This window comes from Elephas maximus, chromosome 2, assembly GCF_024166365.1.
Source record: "Elephas maximus indicus isolate mEleMax1 chromosome 2, mEleMax1 primary haplotype, whole genome shotgun sequence".
In the NCBI taxonomy this organism is placed as follows: Eukaryota; Metazoa; Chordata; class Mammalia; order Proboscidea; family Elephantidae; genus Elephas; species Elephas maximus.
The window spans coordinates 128,571,102-128,592,155 of record NC_064820.1 but is presented as its reverse complement, the minus strand read 5'-3'; the positions used below and the strand labels follow the sequence as shown (position 1 = coordinate 128,592,155).

The 21,054-nt window shown below is 35.6% G+C and overlaps 1 protein-coding gene across 5 annotated transcripts in view; it reads left to right on the top strand.

Annotated features, from left to right (window-relative positions):
* Positions 1-21,054, top strand: part of SLC27A6 (solute carrier family 27 member 6) — a 105,108-nt gene that overhangs the window by 32,840 nt on the left and 51,214 nt on the right. For all 5 annotated transcript variants that reach the window (XR_007515984.1, XM_049873182.1, XM_049873173.1 and 2 more), the window contains exon 5: positions 15,990-16,184. Coding sequence is in view for 4 of the 5 variants with exons in the window: in XM_049873182.1 (XP_049729139.1) it covers positions 15,990-16,184 (195 nt within the window). In the remaining variant the exon portion in view is untranslated. The remainder of the gene's footprint in view (positions 1-15,989; positions 16,185-21,054) is intronic.

Below are 21,054 nucleotides of genomic sequence, written 5' to 3'. Positions count from 1 at the left end.
GTATCTTCATGCAGAATAGCGAAGGTAGGTCTCAGAAGTGAGCGTAAATATTCAAAAGATAGGGATATATTTTTAATGGTGTATTTCCAGATTGCTTTCCAAAGTGATTGAATGCCATCTACGGCATGGGGTCATGCCCGTTACACAGCCCCTTATCAGTGCTGGGTTATATTAAGCATAGTGGCTGTCAGTTATGTTTCATGGAGTACTAGAACTTCCGTCAGGCTCTCTCAGAGGTCCTTGAAGGATGGAGAGTTTGGGAAAAAGCAGACCAAACTTTATGGCCTTTCAAATATGGTAGATGAAACCCAATTTGCTTAGGCTTCTTAATAATATTTTGTTAAAGCAAAGGAAATCTAAGTTTTCTTTTTAATGGGAAAAAGGTGATTTAATTTTACTTATAATTTTTAGCTTAAAAACAAACATACCTTTTTAATTTGTTAAGATTACTGACAAGTTTGAATAGTTTTCTAATTGTATTTCTTTTTAAAAATTTCTGTTTTGAGCCTTTTACTGACTTATCTATTTGGCACTTCATGTCTTATCTGTTTGTACTCTCACCTCGTATAATAAAGGCTTTAAAGGTTTGTCATATTTGGTACAAATCGTTTTCTCAGTGTCTTTTCCTTTTCACCTCACTGAGCTTGTATTGCACTAATTTGGGGAAAATATTATAGGTACAGAGAATTTGAGAGAACTGATAATTAAAAATAGAATTCCTGACTGCTTTTAATTAATAAAGATTAAAGCAAATATTTTAATTCTTAGCTAAATCTCTTTGAAGAAAATATTTTGCTGTGAGTTAATCTCTAAGAATTTACCTTGATGCAGATTGAGGTTAGGAGAGGGAAATAAACATCTCTCTGCCCAAAAGAAAACTTTTTTTTTAACGCACAGCTGCATTGTATTACCTAATCTCCTGGTTGATTTTACACAAAACCAAGACAAACAGTTCTTGGCTTCAGAGAGTAGGAAAAAGAGACAGACGTAATTCTATTATGGCATCTTATTTCTTCAAGGACACCTTGCTGTTTTGCTGTCCTAGATTCCTCTCAGTGAACATCCCTTGAGGGGAGGCATCTGCTGGGCAGGCAGCACGACAGTGGACTCAGGTAGGGCCAGAGAGTGAACAAGTGACAGGGTCCTCACCCTCAAAGAATTAAAATCAGTGTCTCATAAGGCATGATTCGAAGTCCCATAGACATTTATTGGAAAGGAATCCTTAGAGAAAAGAAAGTAAAACCACATGTGCTCTAAGCAAATCCAGACATGTTGTCAGTGTCAGGGTTAAGTCGTATATTCCAAAGGAGACTTACCTCTAGGCAAAGGTCCTGCTCTGAGGTGAGTGTTTATACGTAGTCACATAAAAACTCCCTAGGGTTGTCTTTCCCCGCCCCAAGGCTTTTTCCCCCTTCTCTCTCTCTCTTTTTTTTTTTTCCTTTTTTCTAAACTCCAGTTGCAAAATATCCTTTGGCAAAAACATTGGACATGCCTCTTTAAAACTGCTGGCAGCTGCACTAGCCTTAAAAAAGCCAGAGCAACTGACTCCCCTTAGTCCCAAGGGATGGGACAATTATTCTCGTCTTCTGAGATGAGGAAAGCCGCTCTTCCAGACTTTCTGATCTCCCAAGTTTTCTACGTTGCTGAAGCACCATCATATTATTTCTCACTAGATCTAGTTCTACATTTGCTAATATTAATGCTGCGTTTAATATTGGTAGGTGAGGAATGTGGTAGGACTCTAGTGATCCTCTGGAGGGATCCTGCTGCAGAACTTACATATACATATCCATTGCTCTCAAGTCGATTCCGACTCATAGCGTCCATGTAGAACAGAGTAGAACTGCCCCATAGGGTTTCCAAGAAGCGGCTTATGGATTCAAACTGCCGACCTTTTGATGAACAGCCAAACTCTTAATCACTTCACCACTAGAGCTTTATTTAGATAACTCTACTTTTTTTTTTTTTTTTACTTAAGGTAGGCAACAATTAGCCATACTTCTAGTCAATCTAGGAACAGGACCATATACATCACTCACTCATTCATTCATTCATTCTAACAATATTACAGGTTCTGGGTATAGAGGACTAGATAAGACAATCAGATCCCTTCATTCATGGCATTTACACTCCAGTTGGAAAGAATAAAAAAACAAACCAGCAAACAAACACAGAGAGAAAAGTAATTACAGACAATATGTGTTATGAAAAACAAAACAGGATGCACTGATGGAGAGTGAAGGGTGGTAGAAGTGAAACATTGTTTTTTAGATTGAGTGTTCAAGAAAGGCTTCACTGAAATGGTGACCATTGAGCTGAGGACCTGGGATAACAAGTGACAATGAGCCACCAAAAGAGCTGGGTGATTGTAGTTGAGGCAGAAGAAACTGCAGATGAAGAGGCCCACAGAGAGCATAGCCTGAATGTATGAAGAAAAGGAGAGTATGGCTGGGCTAGTCCATAGACCAGATCTCACAGGGCTCTGGAGGAGAAAATTTATAGACCATGGAGGAAAAATTTGGATTTTATCCCCTTCCGAGCATTTGGGGAAAGATGAAGGTGAAACTGGAAAAAATTATACCAATTTGGGATGTATTTTGAAGGAAAGCCACAGACTTCTTATTAGATCAGGGATAGTGAGTGAAGGAATGGGTGATGAGTGAGTCCCAGATTTTTTGGTTCAAACATCTAGGTAAATTATGAACCATTGATGAGTTAAGGAAAAAACTGAGATTTGAGGAATGAAAATTAAATCTTTCAAACCTATTAAGTTTGATACGTGAGTTAGGCATTCAGGAGGAGAAGCCAAGTAGGCAGTTTGATGTAGGAATCTGGAGTCCAGAAGAGTGCAAAAGATGGGGGGACCTAGTTAACAAGCAAGAACCTATATTATGATGCATATGTGTGATGTGTATTATTCGAGTTAATATTTAGGCTATATAATTTGTCCATAGCTCTCAATAAATGGTAGAACACACATTTTGACATGTTAAAGACATAGCCTATAATTTTTTTGCTTCTGGAAAAAAAAAAAAAAGGGTTACACTCAACTCCCATTATGAAAGGAGAGGCTTTTTAAAGCACCTGGATACTTGATAACTATTTATTAAAATTGTTTAAAAACCATACAAATTGCACTAAATTTTTCACAAATATAGACAATAGCAATTGCTTAGTATCTTCTTGAAAGGTAACAAAATGGAAATGTTGAATGAAAGAATCAAATGATGTCAGAGTGAGTTGTTTTTTAAGACATCAGTTTAAAAGAAAGACTCTTGCTCTGTTTTCTCCAAAGAGAGCTTATCATTCTTTTCAAGTTTTTAAGAGTTCCTTATCAGTTTCATCCTATGAGGATGAGGGAGATGTAAAAGAACCAGATATTTAGTACAATTTGTATGGCTTTAAATCAACAATATTTAAACAGTTGTTTAATAATATTCAATGAATAGTTTTCAAGTATCCAGATACTTTAAAAAGCCTCTCTTTTCATAACGGGAGTTGAGTTTAACACATTTTTTCCCCCTAAGTTTCGATACACTTTAGGGAAGGTATTCAGAACCATAAGAATTCTAATAGAGAGACTGAATGATGCTGAAATGGCCTAGGTTTCTTGAACTTGTTTATCAGTTACGTTTAAATGAATCTGAAGACAGTTCCAGGCTAAAAGCATTGGTATTATCTTCTCTCTGGTTAAGTGTATTCCTATTTATTTGTTCTTTCCTACTGAAAATGGATATATTAAAAGCATTCGCCCTTTTCTCATATTTTTATTTTCTTAGTTTGTATAAAACTTCAAAGGTTTTTCCCCCTTTCCATGTCCTGTAAAAGTGTAGTCTGTCAAAGCATTAAGATTTGGAAACTTTCTCAACACACCTAGAAACCTTTAATGAATGGCATTTTAAATTACGAAAACTTTGTTACTGAAATGCTCCGATTTGGTTTCATTATGATTTTCTTCTCGGTACTACTCAAAAAAAGATTATTTTATCTCTAAAAACTAGTAGTTTAAGTTACTTATAACCTTTTTTAAAATTATTTCTTTACTGCAAATATTTGAAGCACATTGTTATATGAGTTGAGAAAATCACCTGCTCTTTGAAATGTAGTTTTCCTGATGTAAATCAAAGGTGAGTTTAGTATTCTCATAATCGCTATGGAAGCATTTAGAAAAGCTGGCAAGGTACCAGACCCTCCTTTACTGCTTAGAAACTATAATTGTAGAAATATGAGGGACTAAAATAAGAAATGACTATTAGTAGCTATTAGCAACATTAATGTTAGCAGCATTGGAAGGGGATTCATGAATAGTTTGGAGTGTTTTAAAACCATGATATAAGTACTAATTTTAATATTTAACAGTTCATAAAAAAAAAATTTTTTTTTATTTCATGGTTAGTAGTGCACGTAAAATACACACATCTTTTTCTATGTCTCTGCTTATACCATTTATGTTGGCAATCCCACTTAGAATACAAATATCCGTTATTTATGAAATATCCCAACAAAGTCAGCCAAAGTAATGTGTGGCTAAGAAATTCAAGAATCAAAAGACACAGGCTCAATTTCAAGCTCTTGTTATGCATGACTTTGGGCTGATTCCCTTCTCTTTGATCCATAGGTCCTGTCTTTGTGTAAGACAGGTAACAATACCTGCTTCTCTTAATTGGCTCTTGATTTTCATAATCGAGAGATGAGATACATGTGGAAAAAAAAAAGTATACCAGGAAGCCCAGTGCAAATAGAAACATTTTGCTTTAAAATAAAATTTAATGTTTTCCTTGCATAAAATTAGAGGGGTTTTTGTGGATGTTGAAAAATAATTGGTCTTTGACTTAATAAAAATCACACGACACTGATTATAAATCCCATTTAAATAGAAAATGGTAATTTTTAAAATACAATTTTAACATTAAAAACTAACAATTTAATGGTATACACATCACAAATAAAAGTGACTAAAAATAAAATATAAAATCAGAAACTAAAAAATGTACACCTGCCTTCTCTTGGGTTCTGCCTGTATCTTGTTGATATTGTACATGTGCTAGGTGAGTAAAGCTTTTTTCCCTTCCAAATTGATTTAATACTTTAAAATTTACACCCAAGGTTATTCATTTGCTTTTTTTTTTTTTTCACATTGCCTATTCCTTTAATAGGTCTGTTTCTGACTTCTTTACCTCTGACATATAAAATCAAGGTCAGAAATAGCCAATTTTTGCCCTGTAGGAAGGGCTTATTCCGTTATCTGCTAGGATTGGCTCATCAACAAATACAAGAATCTTCAGCAAATGACAAACAATTAGAATTTTCCAGTGTAGATCATTTTATTCCCAATGGAAAAATAATTATGAATTTAGATTTTAAAAAATCAAGCTTTTCCACCATTTTACCATGCGACATTGGACCAGTCATTTAGCTTCTTTGTCCCTTGGGGTCACAGGCTGAAATTCAAGCCTAACCTCCATGTCTTACAAGCTCTTCCATCTTGGGCAAGTTACGGTGCTTTTCTGAGTTTTCTCATTTATAAAATAAGTTAATAACAATTACATCCAGAGTTGGAAACCCTGCTGGCGTAGTGGTTAAGAGCTACCGCTGCTAACCAAAGTGTCGGCAATTTGAATTTACCAGGCGCTCCTTGGAAACTCTATGCGGCAGTACTGCTCTGTCCTATAGGGTCGCTGTGAGTTGGAATAGACTTGACAGCAATGGGCTTGGTTTCGTTTGGACATCCAGAGTTGAGATGAGGATTAATGAGTTAAATGTAGAAATTGAAATGGAAATAGACTCACTACAGTTGTCAGTGTTCTCTGGAATAGGAGAACGTAAACCATTAGGATGTATAGTTGTGCTTATTATTATATAGGGTGTATTGGTGTGAGCATATGTGTGCATATAATTATCAATAGGTTTTAGAAAAAAAGAGGCCTTACACTAGATAGAATCAAAATGGAAGAATCAGAATCACTCATAGGTTGTTGTGTATTTTAGGTGATCCTTTTGGAATTAGACCAGACTTTTGTTTTGGTCATTAAGCAGCTAGTTATTCAGGACTGAAGGCACTAAGTGGTCTGCCTTTTTGTTTTCATTGTGAATTTACATTTCTCCATCTGCCAACAAACATTTCTTTTGTTTTCTGAGAAATTAAGGTTAATACAAAATTACTTGTATTTAAACCCAGCCTCCAGAGTTTCACTTTTCTTGGACATGTAAAGGGGCTATTCAGCCTGAGTGTATTAGGGATTGTTTGAGTAGGATTAAGCACATGTTCTGGAAGAAGGGGACTTTGGTTCTAAAAGGACATTGTTAGAGGCTTGCGTATTTTGGCAAATGAAGAAGTAATTCTGTGACTTGAGTGGGAGATAACTATATAGTTCAGCCACCACCGCCGCATGTATTGCAGCTCAGAAATGACACTGGTGGGAAAACAGATCCCAAAGAACCTTTTGAAGAAACGAGAGCCTTAGTTCAAGCTGATGTGGCTCCTTCACGGGTATCATCGCCATCAATCTGCTGCCTGGTACTGAAAGCCAGAGGGAAACTTGTCTACCGAAATCTAAGACCTTGGGATCTCTGAGTCAAAAGCTCTGTCCCATTCAGCAAATTCTATTTTAAATTGTGAAAGATATTTAAATGTCTGAAAATGAAATATGTATTTTCTGTGTATTGTAAAATATCTTTATTTATCTGTGTGTGTTTGTGTCCACAAAAGCATTTAAGCACTCAACAAATAAAACATCAAAATGTTCTGTATGTTTTTTGAGATTCATTGAGTAAAGGTCAGAACTACTGAATCAGAAACTCTTGTTTTGAAGGTTTCCTATTATTGAAACTGTGGGGACAGGCTTGGCAACACAGAGCATGGACTTTTGAGGGTGTTTAGAACTTGTTTCCTCCCTCCTACACTTCTGTCTTCCTTCCTTCCTTCCTTCCTTCCTTCCTTCCTTCCTTCCTTCCTTCCTTCCTTCCTTCCTTCCTTCCTTCCTTCCTTCCTTCCTTCCTTCCTTCCTTCCTCCCTCCCTCCCTCCCTCCCTCCCTCCCTCCCTCCCTCCCTCCTTCCTTCCTTCCTTCCTTCCTTCCCTTCCTTCCTCTAATATTCTGTGAGTACCTCCTACACACCAGGCCCTGTTGCAGGCACTGCTGTAGGCACTGTTCTAGGCAATGGTCTACAGCAGAGGACAGAAAAGACCAGAACAGTTCCTGCCTGCAGAGAGCTTACATTAAATTTTCCTGAGTTCAAATACTGTCTCCTCTACTTATTTGGTGTGTGACCTTGGATCTGAACTTCAGGATCCCCACATGAAAAATGAAATAATGATTCTTATAGGGTTAATATGATGATTAAAATAAGACAATGCAATAACCTGGACATGGGGATTCAAACATATCCCCTCTTTGTCTCTCCTTATCTGGCTTCAAATATGGCGTTATTCCTGTCCCACACTCTCTGACCCTGCCCACATCCTAGCTCTCTTTCTCTCGTTTCTGTTTGTGTATGTATTTGTATGTATTTCTTTCTATGTGTCTCAGCATCTGTGTCTCCATATGCATCCGTAGGTATCTCCGTATTTGTCTCTGTGCACCTCTCTCAGTCTCTTTCTTTGTCTCTATCTCTGTGGATGTGTGTTTGTGTCTTCATATGCATCTCTCCCTGTGTGCATATGTCTCTGTCTCTCTTAGGGTGTGGATCTCTGTCTCTGTGTGAAGGTATCTGTGTCTGTATATGAGTGTGTGTGTCTCTCAGTGCCTCTGTGTCTTTCTCAGACTGTGGATCTCTGTCTCTGTGTATGTCACTCTGTCTCTATGTTTCTGTGTATCTCTATTTCACTCTCTATCCCTTTCTCTGTCTTATTCATTTATTGCTCTCCCTTGCTGTATGGCATAATACAAAAACCAAGTATAGTCACCAAAAGACCCTCCACTCAATGTCCAGATATCCCAAGATCACTTTTTTAAGTCCCCTTCTTCAATCCTGATGATTTGTTTTTCCGTGCTTTTGCTGACCCTCTCTGTTTCCATGACCTCAACTGGGTTCTTGCCCTTGTCATCTCCTTTCTGAACCACTTCTGCTGAAATCCTTGACCCTCCCAACTGCCCAGTCCATCATGCCAGTTGATGCCAGCTTAATGGTATTACATCAGGCTACTGCTTAATACCCTCCTCTGGCTTCCAGTCATCTTCCAGGGGCCACCAAGAGAGTTTCACAACATTGATAGCTTAGTCATCTTTTTGAAAAAGTTCATCTGACCAGTATTTTGCCTATCTACCAACATGCCCACAGTGCATAAACAGCCAAGTCTTTGATGCTTTGACCAGGCTATTACTTATTCTGCTTATACAAATGAAACCAACTCTGAGTTATTTCCAGTGGGATAAAGCTCTTCCTAAGAAGAAAACGGAGCCCTGGTGGCACAGTGGTTAAGAGCTCAGCTGTTAACTCAAAGGTTGGCAGTTTGAATCCACCAGCCGCTCCTTGGAAACCCTATGGGGCAGCTCTACTCTGTCCTGTAAGGTCGCTATGAGTCAAACTGAGTTGTCAGCAATGGGTTTGGTCTGTTTTTTTAAAAAGAAAATGTAAAATGTAGACATGTAGGAGTTGGGATGAGGATACTTTGTGGGCCAATATTTGTAGTATCGGTGTGTTGTGCAGCTAATCAGATGGTTATTTGTGTGAATATTAAAAAAGTGTCACTTTATATTTTTGATTTAAAAAAATTTTTTTTAACTTATAATTTAGGCCAAATATCAGCAAACTTTTCTTTAAAGGGTCAGGTAGTAAATATGTTAGTCTTTGTGGGCTTCAGTGTCCCTGTTCCAACTATTAAACTCTGCCCGTATAGCCTAAAAGCAGCCCAAAAGACAATACAGAAACAGGGGGGCTGTATTCCAATAAAACTTCATTTACAAAAACAAAATATGGGCCAGATTTGGCCTGCAGGCCATAGTTTGGGGACCCTTAATTATTTATTTTTCTTTTTAGTTTTTTTGGGGGAGGGTTCCCCATTAGCAGCTTTGCTATCCCCTCCTGTGTACTCGTATTTGCCCCTTGGCTGGTATGCCCATTTAGTCTCATTTTGTTTTATGGGCCTGTCTAATCTTTGGCTGAAGGGTGAACCTCAGGAGTGACTTCAGTACTGAGCTATAAGGATGTCTGGGGGCCATGCTTTCGGGGTGTCTTCAGTCTCTGTTGGGCCAGCAAGTCCAGCCTTTTTTTTTTTTTTTTTTGAGTTAGAAATTTGTTCTACGTTTTTCTCCAGCTCTGTTCAGGACCCTCTATTGTGATCCCTGTCAGAGTGGTCAGTAGTGGTAGCTGGGCATCATATAGTTGTGCTGGACTCAGTATGGTGGAGGCTGTGGTAGTTGTGGTCCATTAGTCCTTTCAACTAATCTTTTCCTTTTGTCTTTGGTTTTCTTCTTTCTCCCTTGCTCCAGACAAAGTGAGACCAGTGGAGTTATCTTAAGATGGCCACTCACAAGCTTTTAAGACCCAGACACTACTCACCAAAGTAGAATGTAGAACATTTTCTTTATAAATATGTTGTGCCAATTGGGGACCCTTAATTTAGGCTCTATCTTATTGCATATCTCTTTTAGATAAAATTTCTACTTCTGTGCAAACTAGTTTTTCAAAACTTGTTTCTTCTCTCTTTCCCTCCATGTGTGTGCATGTGTGTGTATGTGCCAAAAACAATGCTATCTTTTAGACTTGTAAGAGGGCTTCATATAATTTTTATGTTATTACTCTATATAAAGAAATCATGTTATTTTCATGACCATGTATTTCCATGCTAATGATTTGAATCAAGCAAATAAAAACCTGAATAATGTCACTGGAAATTTTAGATATTATCTGAATAAATTATAAAATACCCATAGTAACCTATGTCAGTTATGTAAATTATGTTATTTATATTTTACTCTTTCAGAAGTGCTTACTTTTAGATTCCCAGTTATCTTTTAAAGAAAGATTCTGGAAAATTGTTTTAAAGTATTTTGTATACATGTGCCTACTGAATCAGCTTAAAAATGTCTGTAAAATTTTAAACTTGTGTTAGTTGAGGATCTTCTATTTGCAAGTCTTTGGCTAAATGCAGTTGAATAGATTTACAATTAAACTTCCGTGAAATCTGAATTGGTCATAAGTGATGGGAGTCATGATATAAAACCGAAAAGTTTCATGTTTCTCATCATATTAGTTCTAAATGTATGTAGTAGTTAAATGTAAAAAAGAGAATAAAAAAACCTATGGAAATTTTTTGGTTTGTGGGATGAGAAATGAGTTTTTAATCACAAATTAAATGAAAATAGTAGCACAGGAGAATTATGTATTTAGTTATAAAAATTAAACACTGAGTAAAAATATAAAAATTAATGTGAAATTAAATGGAAAAAAATGCTTGGAACTCTTAAAGCAAAGGATTAATCTTTTTATTATTATATGACAAGCATCCAATTTGCTTAAAATCAAAGAAAAAGCAAATCAAATCCCCAAAAAGGATATACCATGTTTTCTTAGTGTATCTTTGAAACCACTAGTTACACAGCAATTTCAAAACTGGCACAATATAAAACCAGTTACAGTCACCCTCCTCTCAGTGTTCAGATGTCCCAGGGTAACTTTTTAAGCCCTCCCTCCCCCTGCCCCGGCCCTTTGTCAATCCAGATAATTTGTTCTTCCTTATTTCTGGCACTGGGTTTGTTTCTGCTGAACCAGTTTTTCTGTTTCCATGACCTCAGTGTTTGTAGATGTTTGGTGATATCTAATGGCGTTTTACTTTGCAGTTCCCTGATTAGCTAATAACGTTGGTATACTTATTGGGCATTTGGAACCAATCCTTAAGCAACAGCATAGCTGTTTGGTTAGCTCACTGAACTTCAGTGCAATCAGCTGGTAAAGAAACAATGAGCCCAAATGGATATTACTCACAGCACAGAAGGCTTGTCCACCATCGTTTCCCTTCCCCCTGCATCTCATGGGGGCAATGCAGAGGTGGGCCCAGGTGTATGCTGTACACAGAAGTCTGTTCCATGGCTGAAAAATACTCCTTAGAAACCTCCCAATCAACTAAGGGGCTCCTGGTAAACCTGTCCCTCCTCTACCTTCAAAGAAGATGTTATCTTTATTACCCTTGAATAAAAGCAAATTACCAGGTAGAGGAGGGAGGTTTTAACATCACAGAAATAAATCTGCTTTGTGACCCAGGAGCTATCTCTAGCTTACAAGGTTATTTGCTATACAAACATCCTAGAAAAGATTGTCTGATATATATGTATAAATTCTATGGCAAATTGTCTCCCAACCTACTTTTGCACATTTTTTAAATTGTATTGTCTATATTTTTTTATTGATTTAGAGAAGTTTATTTGATAAATATCTGTGGTAAATGTACTTTAAATACACACACACACACATACATATATATATATGTATGAGTCCTGGTGGCACAGTTGTTAACTCGGCTGCTAACCAAAAGGTCAGCAGTTCAAATCCACCATCCTTGAAAACCCTGTGGGGTATTTCTACTCTGTTCTATAGGGTCTCTATGAGTCGGAATCAACTCTTAAGAGCAACGGGTTTTATATATATATTTGGTTAATATATATTTTAAAATTTGGAGATATTTAATTACCTCGTTTAAATTTCTATAGTTTTATATAACAGATGAACACTTGTTATATCAGTACCCAGAGAGAAAAGTTAAAAATAGATTTGTATATGTCCTTTTAAGTCTGTCAGTTTTTGCTTTATATGTTTTGATCATGTTAGTAGGTGAACAGAAATTTAGAGTTGCTACGTCTTCCTGTTGAACTGATGCTTTTCGTCTTATCAAATATTCTTTTTTATCTTTTCAGTAATTTTTTTTTTACTTAAAATTTAGACTTACTTTGTCTAATATTAGTATGAATATACTATCTTTCTTCTGGTTGTTGATTACATGGCATATCTTTTTCCATCCAACTGGTTTCGACTTTTGTGTAGTGTAGTATTTATGATGTGTTTCTTAAAGCAGTATATAGTTAGATTTTCCATCTGTATGTGTTCTGACAGTCTTAGTCTTCTGCATGGGGTATTTAGTCCATTTAAATTTAATGTATTTACCAATTTGTTTGAGTTTAAATGTTCTATCTTGACATTTGTCTCATTTGTTATTTCTTCTTTTTCCCTTTTATTTTTCATTAATTTTTTCATTGATTAGCTCTTTAGCTGTATGTTTTAGTCTAGTGTTGTTATAATGGAAATACCACAAGTGGATGGCTTTAACAAAAAGAAATGTATTTCCTCACGTTAAAGTAGGCTAAATGTCCAAACGCAGGGCATCAGCTCCAGAGCAAGGCTTTCTCTCTCCGTGAACCTTCTCATCAATCTTCCCCCAGAATAGAAGCTTCTCTGTGCAGGAAACCCACGTCCAGAAGATGCGCTCTGCTTCCAGCACCACTTTCTTTCTGGTATGAGGTCTCCCCTCTCTGCTCCCTTCCCTTTCCTTTTTTTCTCTTGAGAGATATAAGGTGGTGCAGGCTACACCCCAGGGAAACTCCCTTTACATTGGATCAGGAATGTGACCTGGGTAAGGCTGTTACTATCCTACCCTAATCCTCTTTAACATAAAATTACAATCACAAAATGGAGGACAACCACACAATACTAAGAACCAAGGCCTAACCAAGTCGACACATATTTTGGGGGGAGCACAATTTGATCCATTGACACTATACACCTTAATTTTTCTATTCTTTAAATATCTTGGTTACTAGAGTGACTACACTTTCATTCTTGATTTATTCCATTTTATTTTAAAATAGTACTTTTTCTACTTCTTTTACAATGCAAGAACCTTAAAACAATTAAATTTCATTTACCTACATTTAAACTTTTATGTTTTTATTATCATCTGTTGTAATTCTATATACTTTAAATCTTAAAGCATTATTAATATTATTTTTATAAGTCAGTATTCATTTAAACATGTCAATACATTTCAATATATTTACCCTTTCTGGTGCTCTTCTTTCTTCCTGCCTCCCCCTTTTTTTTCTTTTATATGGGTTTGTTTTTTGGTGTGTGTGTGTGAAGACCTCCCTTTAGTCTTTCATTTAGTACATTTCTACTAAAAATAAAAGTTTAGCTTTTATTTGTCTGAGAATGATTTTGCCTTTAGTTTGGAGTAACGTTTTCATTTAGTATGCTAGGTTGACAGTTATTTTCTTTTAATAGCTTAAAGATATTACTCCATTTTCTATGTTTTTTTTTTTAGTTACCCTTGAAAAGTCAGATACACTAATTCCCCAGGTTAGGAATATCTGATTTACAGACAACTGGTACTTGCCCTTTAACGTTATGTAAATTTATCCCCACTTTGAAAGAATAGAACCAACCCTATGGGCAACAAATTCTTCATCACAATCACCTTCACTTGCTGCATGTGTAGCTTTTAAATTATTGAAAAGTCTTCAAGCTTTTTCTTGCACTAAAAAAAGTAAAGCTAAATAAGAACTCTATGCACCCGTTCCGACCTGCCTACAAATTCTTAAAGACACGGTTAGGAACAGATCTCCTTTGCAACCTGGGGACTGCTTGTATAAATATTTGTGTCGCATCATTAAAAATACCGTATTTATTTCTCTCTGGATGCTTTTAAAATTGTCCCTCTCATTTTTGTAGTTTGTTTTTCATTCTTAGAGGTTTCACCCGAAAACTTTCAAGAGTGTTTTCCTGGTGATTATCCTGCTTGAGGTTCTTAGATACTGAATCCATTGTTTTGATGTTTTCCTATGACTTTTGGAATATTCTCAGTTAAAATCTCTTCAGATATTACTTCTCTGTTCTGTTTACTCTTTTCTAGGATTCCACTCATAAGTATTTGAGATATTTTCATTGTGTGCCATATGTTTTTTTCCTTACTTTTATAAAATTTTTATACTTTTTTATTCTGTGCTTTAATTATATTTCAGAATGAGGCACTAAAAATCTGATTGCACATGGCTAGAATTTGTCAACAAATGGGCCCTATTTAAGGATGATTAGGTGGGAACTCAGATATTTTACTGAAGTACTTCCAAATGACAATAATTGCAGTCTTCTCTTTTATAATGACCAATTTCCCTAGTAACTGTTTCCTGCTCAGATTAAGTCTGGGTGTAAGAGCTCTGAGGTTCAACAGCAGAAGAGTTTAGTGATCTCACCATTTAGTATGCAAACTTTCATTTAACTCTCTGGTTTTCGGTGGGTTTCTCAACCCGAACTGGTGTCTGTCTGGTTGGACTACTCCAGAGAATTAAGTCTCCACTCTTTGACCAGTGTATAGAAGGGGCAGGCTTCCGGCTGATTTGTCTGTATTAGAGAATCTAGGGCAAAACTGCTTCTTAAACTTACAGCCAAGTCTTCTGTTTTCCTTATTTTTTTTTGATGCTTCTGAATCTTGACACTTTCCCAGACACTTGTTGGTTTCCCTCCTGCAGGCTTATCTACTTTACACAGTCAAATACCTCTTATCTATTCACTTATCAGTTTGCAAAATTACCTCTCATGCCTATTCTCTTTGTTCTTGAGAGTTCATAGATTAAAATGCTGTTTTCTTTAAAATGATTTTAGTAGTGTTTATCTTATGTGAATTACATCTTTATAAGTGTAAGGGCCACTGATTTCTCTATTTTCTTGTTGATTTATTATTATTATTATTATTTGCATTACCCTTGATGAGTATGAACGTAGATCATAAGGAATCATGGATTTATCAGGATCAGCCGCTCCTTGGAAACCCTATGGGGCAGTTCTACTCTGTCCTATAAGGTCATTATGAGTTGGAATCGACTCAACAGCAATGGGTATGGGGTATGGGTACACTGATAATATATTTTTACTCTAATTTTAGGGCAAAGTATAATTCAGGTTAATTAGCACAGTGATTATTGAATATAGAATAAAATACAGGAATATTTTCCTTTGGAGTCCCTGGGTGGCGCAAACGGTTAACACTGTCACTGCTAATCAAAAAGTTGGTGGTTTGAGTCCACCAGAGGCACTTTGGAAGAACAGTCTAGTGATCTACTTCCAAAAAATCAGCCATTGAAAATCCTGTGGAGCACTGTTCTACACTGACATACATGAGGTTGCCATGAGTTGGAACGACTAGACAACAACTGGTCTGGTTTTTGGTTTTTTTTAATTTTCCTTTACCTCCAAAATATGAACTAGATGTAAAAATGTAGGAGTAATACACATTCTAAAATAGTTACACATGGTTGTCATAATATTTGCAAGCTAAATACTCTGGTGATTATATGCCCTCCATTTATTGTTTACCATATGCCAATTGCAGTGGTTAAGAGTTCAGCTGCTAACCAAAAGGTTGGCAGTTCGAATCCACCAGCTGCTCCTTGGAAACCCTGTGAGGCAGTTCTACGCTGTCCTGTAGAGTCACTGTGAGTTGGAATTGACTCAACAGCAACAGGTTTGTTTTTGGTTATATGCTTATCACTGTATATTAATTCTAGATAGCCATATGTAAATAAGATAGGTATTATTCTTTTACAGATAAATAAATGGAGAATCAGAGTGGGGTTTAGCATCTCATTCAAAGTTATAGAGATAATAAATTATAGAACTGTTAGTACAAAACCAAGTCTAGTTTATAATTTTTTTTAAGTAATGCTTTTTCCTAAAGTATGATGTCTTCAGCACCAGATCTCTATCCTCCCACCGCCCCCCCCCACCAAAAAAAAACCTTCAATAGTCTGGAATTTAGGAAGAGCTTTTCCCAGATATGGGGATATAAAAAAAATATATATAACTCTGGTCCAGGCTTATTTATATTAGTTATTAAACCCAGTTCTTCAACAAGCTTACTTGATTTTCTTTTTTTTTTTTTTAACTTCAGTTATTACACATATGCAACTTACTTCTGGCTATTCTTCATTTAAATAATAATAGTAATTATAATAATAAGTATCAGGAACTGAACTTAACCAATTACAAGTAAAATCTCTTCTAACAGCAAGAAGGAGAAAAGGATCATCAAGTGCGTCTGGCAATTGGAAATGGTGTACGGAGCAATGTATGGAGAGAATTTTTAGACAGATTTGGAAATATTAAGATGTGTGAACTTTATGGAGCAACTGAAGGAAACATTTCTTTCATGAATCACACTGGGAAAATTGGATCACTTGGGAGAACAAATTTCTTTTACAAAGTAAGTATAGTATTTTTTTTTTTTTTACAAAAGAAATACATTGAGGTCTGCTAACCCCCTTAAAGACTTTGTGCTTTAAATTATGGTAGAATTGTCACTTTTTGTTTTAAGTTGAGAACCTCTGTACATAAGGTGGTTACCTCTAGGTGAAATCCGGTGCTACAGGTAAAAAAAAAAAATGGTTTGCATAGGTAAAAATGGTTTGCATCTTCTTTAGCTTAATAACGTTAGAACCATCTCCTATGTGTTCCCTTTATAAAATAGGGATAATAATACTTAATTCTTTCAGTCAGCTTTGAAATTTAATGACATAATATATAAACAAGCATAGGCCCAGACATATGTTAATTTGATTCTTTCCATTTTCCTTGAATATTTTCAATCTACCGTTTCTACTTATCCTTCATCTTTTATACCAGTCAGTACTATATACAGAGGCTTCTAATTTTTTTTTCAACTATGTCAAGATGCCACTGAAATCTTAAACATAGCCAAAGAAATCTTCTTTATAGTAGTACAAGATTGACAGCTGATTTTTCAATAGCAAATATGGAAGATAAAAGGCAGTGGACAGTGTTTCTTTTACCTGTTTGCAGAAAATAACTGTCAAACTAGAATTTATACTCAACAAAAGTATTTTAAAAAAATGGTGAAATAAAAATAAGAATCTCAAAATTTATAAAGCAAAATTAATAAAACCTGAAGGGGAAATAAACAAATCCAAATCATAATAACCCAGTGCCATCATAATAGCATATTTTATTACAGCTCTTTCAGTATCTGATGGAACAATCAGAAAAAAATACCTTTAATAATATAGAACAATTTAATAACATAATAAGAAAACTACCTGATATAATGGATATATATAAGACACTGCATCTAACAATTGAAGAATACACATTCTTTTCAAGCAGGTGTGCAACATTTCAGAAATTTACTAGGCCACTTAAGGAATTCTAAAAAACATCAAAGGATTGCATACATATGAACTGCTTTCTGACAAAAGTTCAATTATGCTAGAAATAAATAAAAATACAGCTAGATAATATCCTATGTGTTTGAAAATTAATACCTTTGAATTTCCACAGTCAAAAAATCATGATAGAAATGAGAAAATGTTTTGAACTGAATCATAATGAAAATACTGCATTTCAGAACTTATGGATTCAGCTGTGAACAACTGAAAATTAGTGAGCTAAACATCTCTGTAAGTTAATTTTTAAAAGACACTAAAATAAGCTCAAAGAAAACAAAAGGAAAGGAATCATAAGGAGAAGAAATTAATAAAATTGAAAAGAAACATTTAGTAAGAAATGTCCAAAAAGATAAAATATAATTTTTAAGTACAAAATAATATTGATTGATTGATAAGGAAAAAGAAGGCACAAATAATTAATATCAGGACTAGAAAAGGAGACATTGCCACAGATGCTTTAGACATTAAGACAATAATTAGAGGATATGTTGAATTACTTCATATCAATAAGTATGTAAGTTTAGATGAATTGGATAAAATTCATAGAAAAATACAACTTACCAAAACTGATTCCAGGTTTATCTTATCACACTAAAATGAATACTCAAAAATTTTCCCCTGGTTCCAGATAGCTTCCTCAGTAAGTCTGCCAAATATTCAAAAGGCAAATAATTCCAATCTGATAAAGTATTCCAGACAGTAGGAAAGGAGAAAAAAATTCTCCACTCATTTTACAACTCTCAACCCTGACATGGACAGTGCAAAGACAGAGTTGACAGGCTGGTGCCAGCCATAGACATACATGTATGAAGATGGTCTTTTTTGGTCAATAATCTCTCTCTTTAGCTATGCTTTCTCAATGGCCTCACATGAGCCTTGAGAGTAGAATGATCCCATCACATTGCTCATGAGGTTTCCAGAGCATGCTACCCAAGGAGATATTAACAATTTCCATTTGTAGAAGTGCTTTTGAAAATATCTTTAAGAATCCCACAGTGCAAATCTTGGTTCATCTGAATTACTCACATTCCCAGCTTCTTTAGTTTTATAGAATAAGTTTTCTGTATAGTAAACTGACAGACATCAAAGAATACCTGGAAGCAAAGAAAAAGAAGTATTTGTCTTCTAGTCTGTGGTAATTTTCTTTTTTTTTTCAATAGCTAGAAGTAATTGACATATATATGTTTTCCATGCTGCAGCTGCTCACCTTCTTAGTCAGGCTACTTATTCAAATCTGGTGTAAGCTGATCTAATGTTATGAACCTAAAGAAGATGCAAACCATTTTTATAATGCATTCTTTTGGGATTCTGAGGGAAATTCCAGAAATGCATCTGCATTCTGAGCAAAAAGTATTTGGGGATGTAAGTGGTGATATTACTGAGTTTTACGTTCCTTGCAGTTAATTTTCTCAGTTCATCACACTGGTTCCAGTACAAATTTGGTATTTATATTAAGGCCCTTTACTGAAGCTGAGTCATTCCAAAGTAATCATCTAACAGGAGTACAATGAAGATTTGTAATTTATAATATTGGCTTGACTTCTAACTTGATTTTCTAATATTTTCAGTTCCCTGTCAGACTGTGATAACTATGACTAATACAAGATGTCATGATTGTTTCCAATTTAGCTGGAAAACTTCTGACTGTTCAACTCATCTTTTTTTTAAGTTTGGAAATGAAAAAAAAAAAAAAAACAATTGTTCCTAATGCCATGTGGACTCTAGCCTCTGCGTTATCATTTCTTTGGCATGTTGTTTTGTTATATAGCAGGTAGTCAAAAAAAATTGGACCAAGAACTTTGTTTCCTAAGTAGATGGGGAGATTTAATAAGTGTTTCTCCCAAAAATGTATATACCTGATGGCAGATTCCACTTACTGTTTCAGAGGGGAGTCAGCTTCCAAAGGGATAGAGAATGTCACAAATGAAGGAGAAAGATAAGGCAGCAACAGTTTCTGTGACTTTAAGGTCCTTCCTGTGTGCTACACTTACTATTTAAATACATAAAACTAAAGGGACAGGTACTCCATATGTGCCCCCAAGGCAAACAATATAGAAAATTCATTAACAGTGTATTTGAGAGGCAAACCGAAGTACAAGTTATGGACTGCTTTCTCCTTTTTTACGGTATTTCATCTGGGGATAATAACTCAGAAGTGTATTCATTTCCCAGTGCTGGCATAACCAGTTACCACAGACTGGGTGACTTAAAACAACAGACAGTTATTTTCTCACAGTTCTAGAGGCTAGAAGTTCAAGATCAAAGTGTCAGCAGGATTAGTCCCCAGTGGAGGGCCTGAGGGAGAATCTGTTCCACACTTCTCTTCTAGCTTCTCGTGTTCCTTGCCTTGTGGAGACATCACTCCAATTTCTGCCTCTGTTTCATATGGCATTGCTCGTTTGTGTGTCTGTCTGTGTTTCTTCTCCTCATCTTGTAAGCACACCAGTCCCATTACATTAGGGCCTACCCTAAGCCACTATAACCTCACCTTAACTTGATTCCAATTGCAAAGACCCTATTTCCATGTAAGGTCATATTCACAGGTACTGGGAGTTAGAATGTCAGCACATCTTTTGGGGGCACATGATTCAACCCACAACAGGAAAGAACGAAAATGAAACCCATAAAGGACATAAAACTTGAAAAAAGTGAGATACTGAATTTAAATGAAAGGCAGGTGAAAAAAATATGAGTATACATTAAAATACGAAGTATTCTGAAATGCCCAGAAAATGTTTAGAAAACCAACTTCCCACAGGCTCAAAAATTGTACCATTCTTTTTAAGAATAAGAGATCACAGAGGAGGAAGATTCAAGGAAGATATAAATCAACATAAGCAGTTGAAAAGTAAGCACGCCCAGCTCAAAGAAAAGAAAATATTACAGGGATGAACGCACACCACATTAAAGGACTTAATAATAAAAGGGAGTATAGACATTGTCAGGGAATGAGACAGATAGGCTTAAAGAATCACACAAACACAATAAAATGTACAGGCAAATAATAATTTTACCCGTTTTCTAACCATGACGTCTACTATAACAGACACACTGAAGGGAGAGTTGGTGTATAAAGACTCTCACCTACACACATGGGTTCAAATGAACCGAAAAGAAATAACATTACAGCTGATATCATCAGTTGCTGGCAAATTTTCTAGAAAACAAAGCATGTTAAAACAGGAGAGAAAAGAATGGGTAATGAACAGGGCTTTTGTTCTTGTTTGGCCAAGATGATAAATGCAGTTCCGGAGCTTCTGGAATGTCTTTCTGCTGGCCTTTGGGCAAGTGGCCAATATCCTGTCACCCCAATTACAGACAAAGACCAATGACATGCAAGCTTGCATATTAATAAAGAATCTTTATGTTCAGAAAAACAATATATTTTATTTTGCTGTTTCCTTGCCCTCGTTTTAAAATAGGATGATAGTAATTCCTACCACATAGGGTGTTTTGATGATTAAATTTTGTTCTTATGCTCCTAGCACAGTGTCTGGCATACAGTAGTTGCTCAATTGATATTAGTTGTTCTCATTCATATTTTAATTCAAATAATTGTGATTCTAATTACACCCTAATTTTTCTGAGATTAAGCCCAGAAGCACTCTCTCTCTTGCTTTCTATATTTATTCTGTCTTTTTTCATTTATTCTAATTTGTCCTTTTTTAAAAATCATTTTTCTCACTTCATTTTATTGCTTGCATGTTAATTTACTACTTTCTAATTTAGTATGATTGCACATTTTTTGATATGTAAAACCTCAGTTTTCTTCTATGTAAAATGAGGGGGTTATACTAAACCAATCTGCAGGTTTCTACCAAGGTCAGAATTAGCAGATCTATGAATCTGAATGACATCACAGGGGCTGGGGAGTTGGGAATGTTGGGGAAT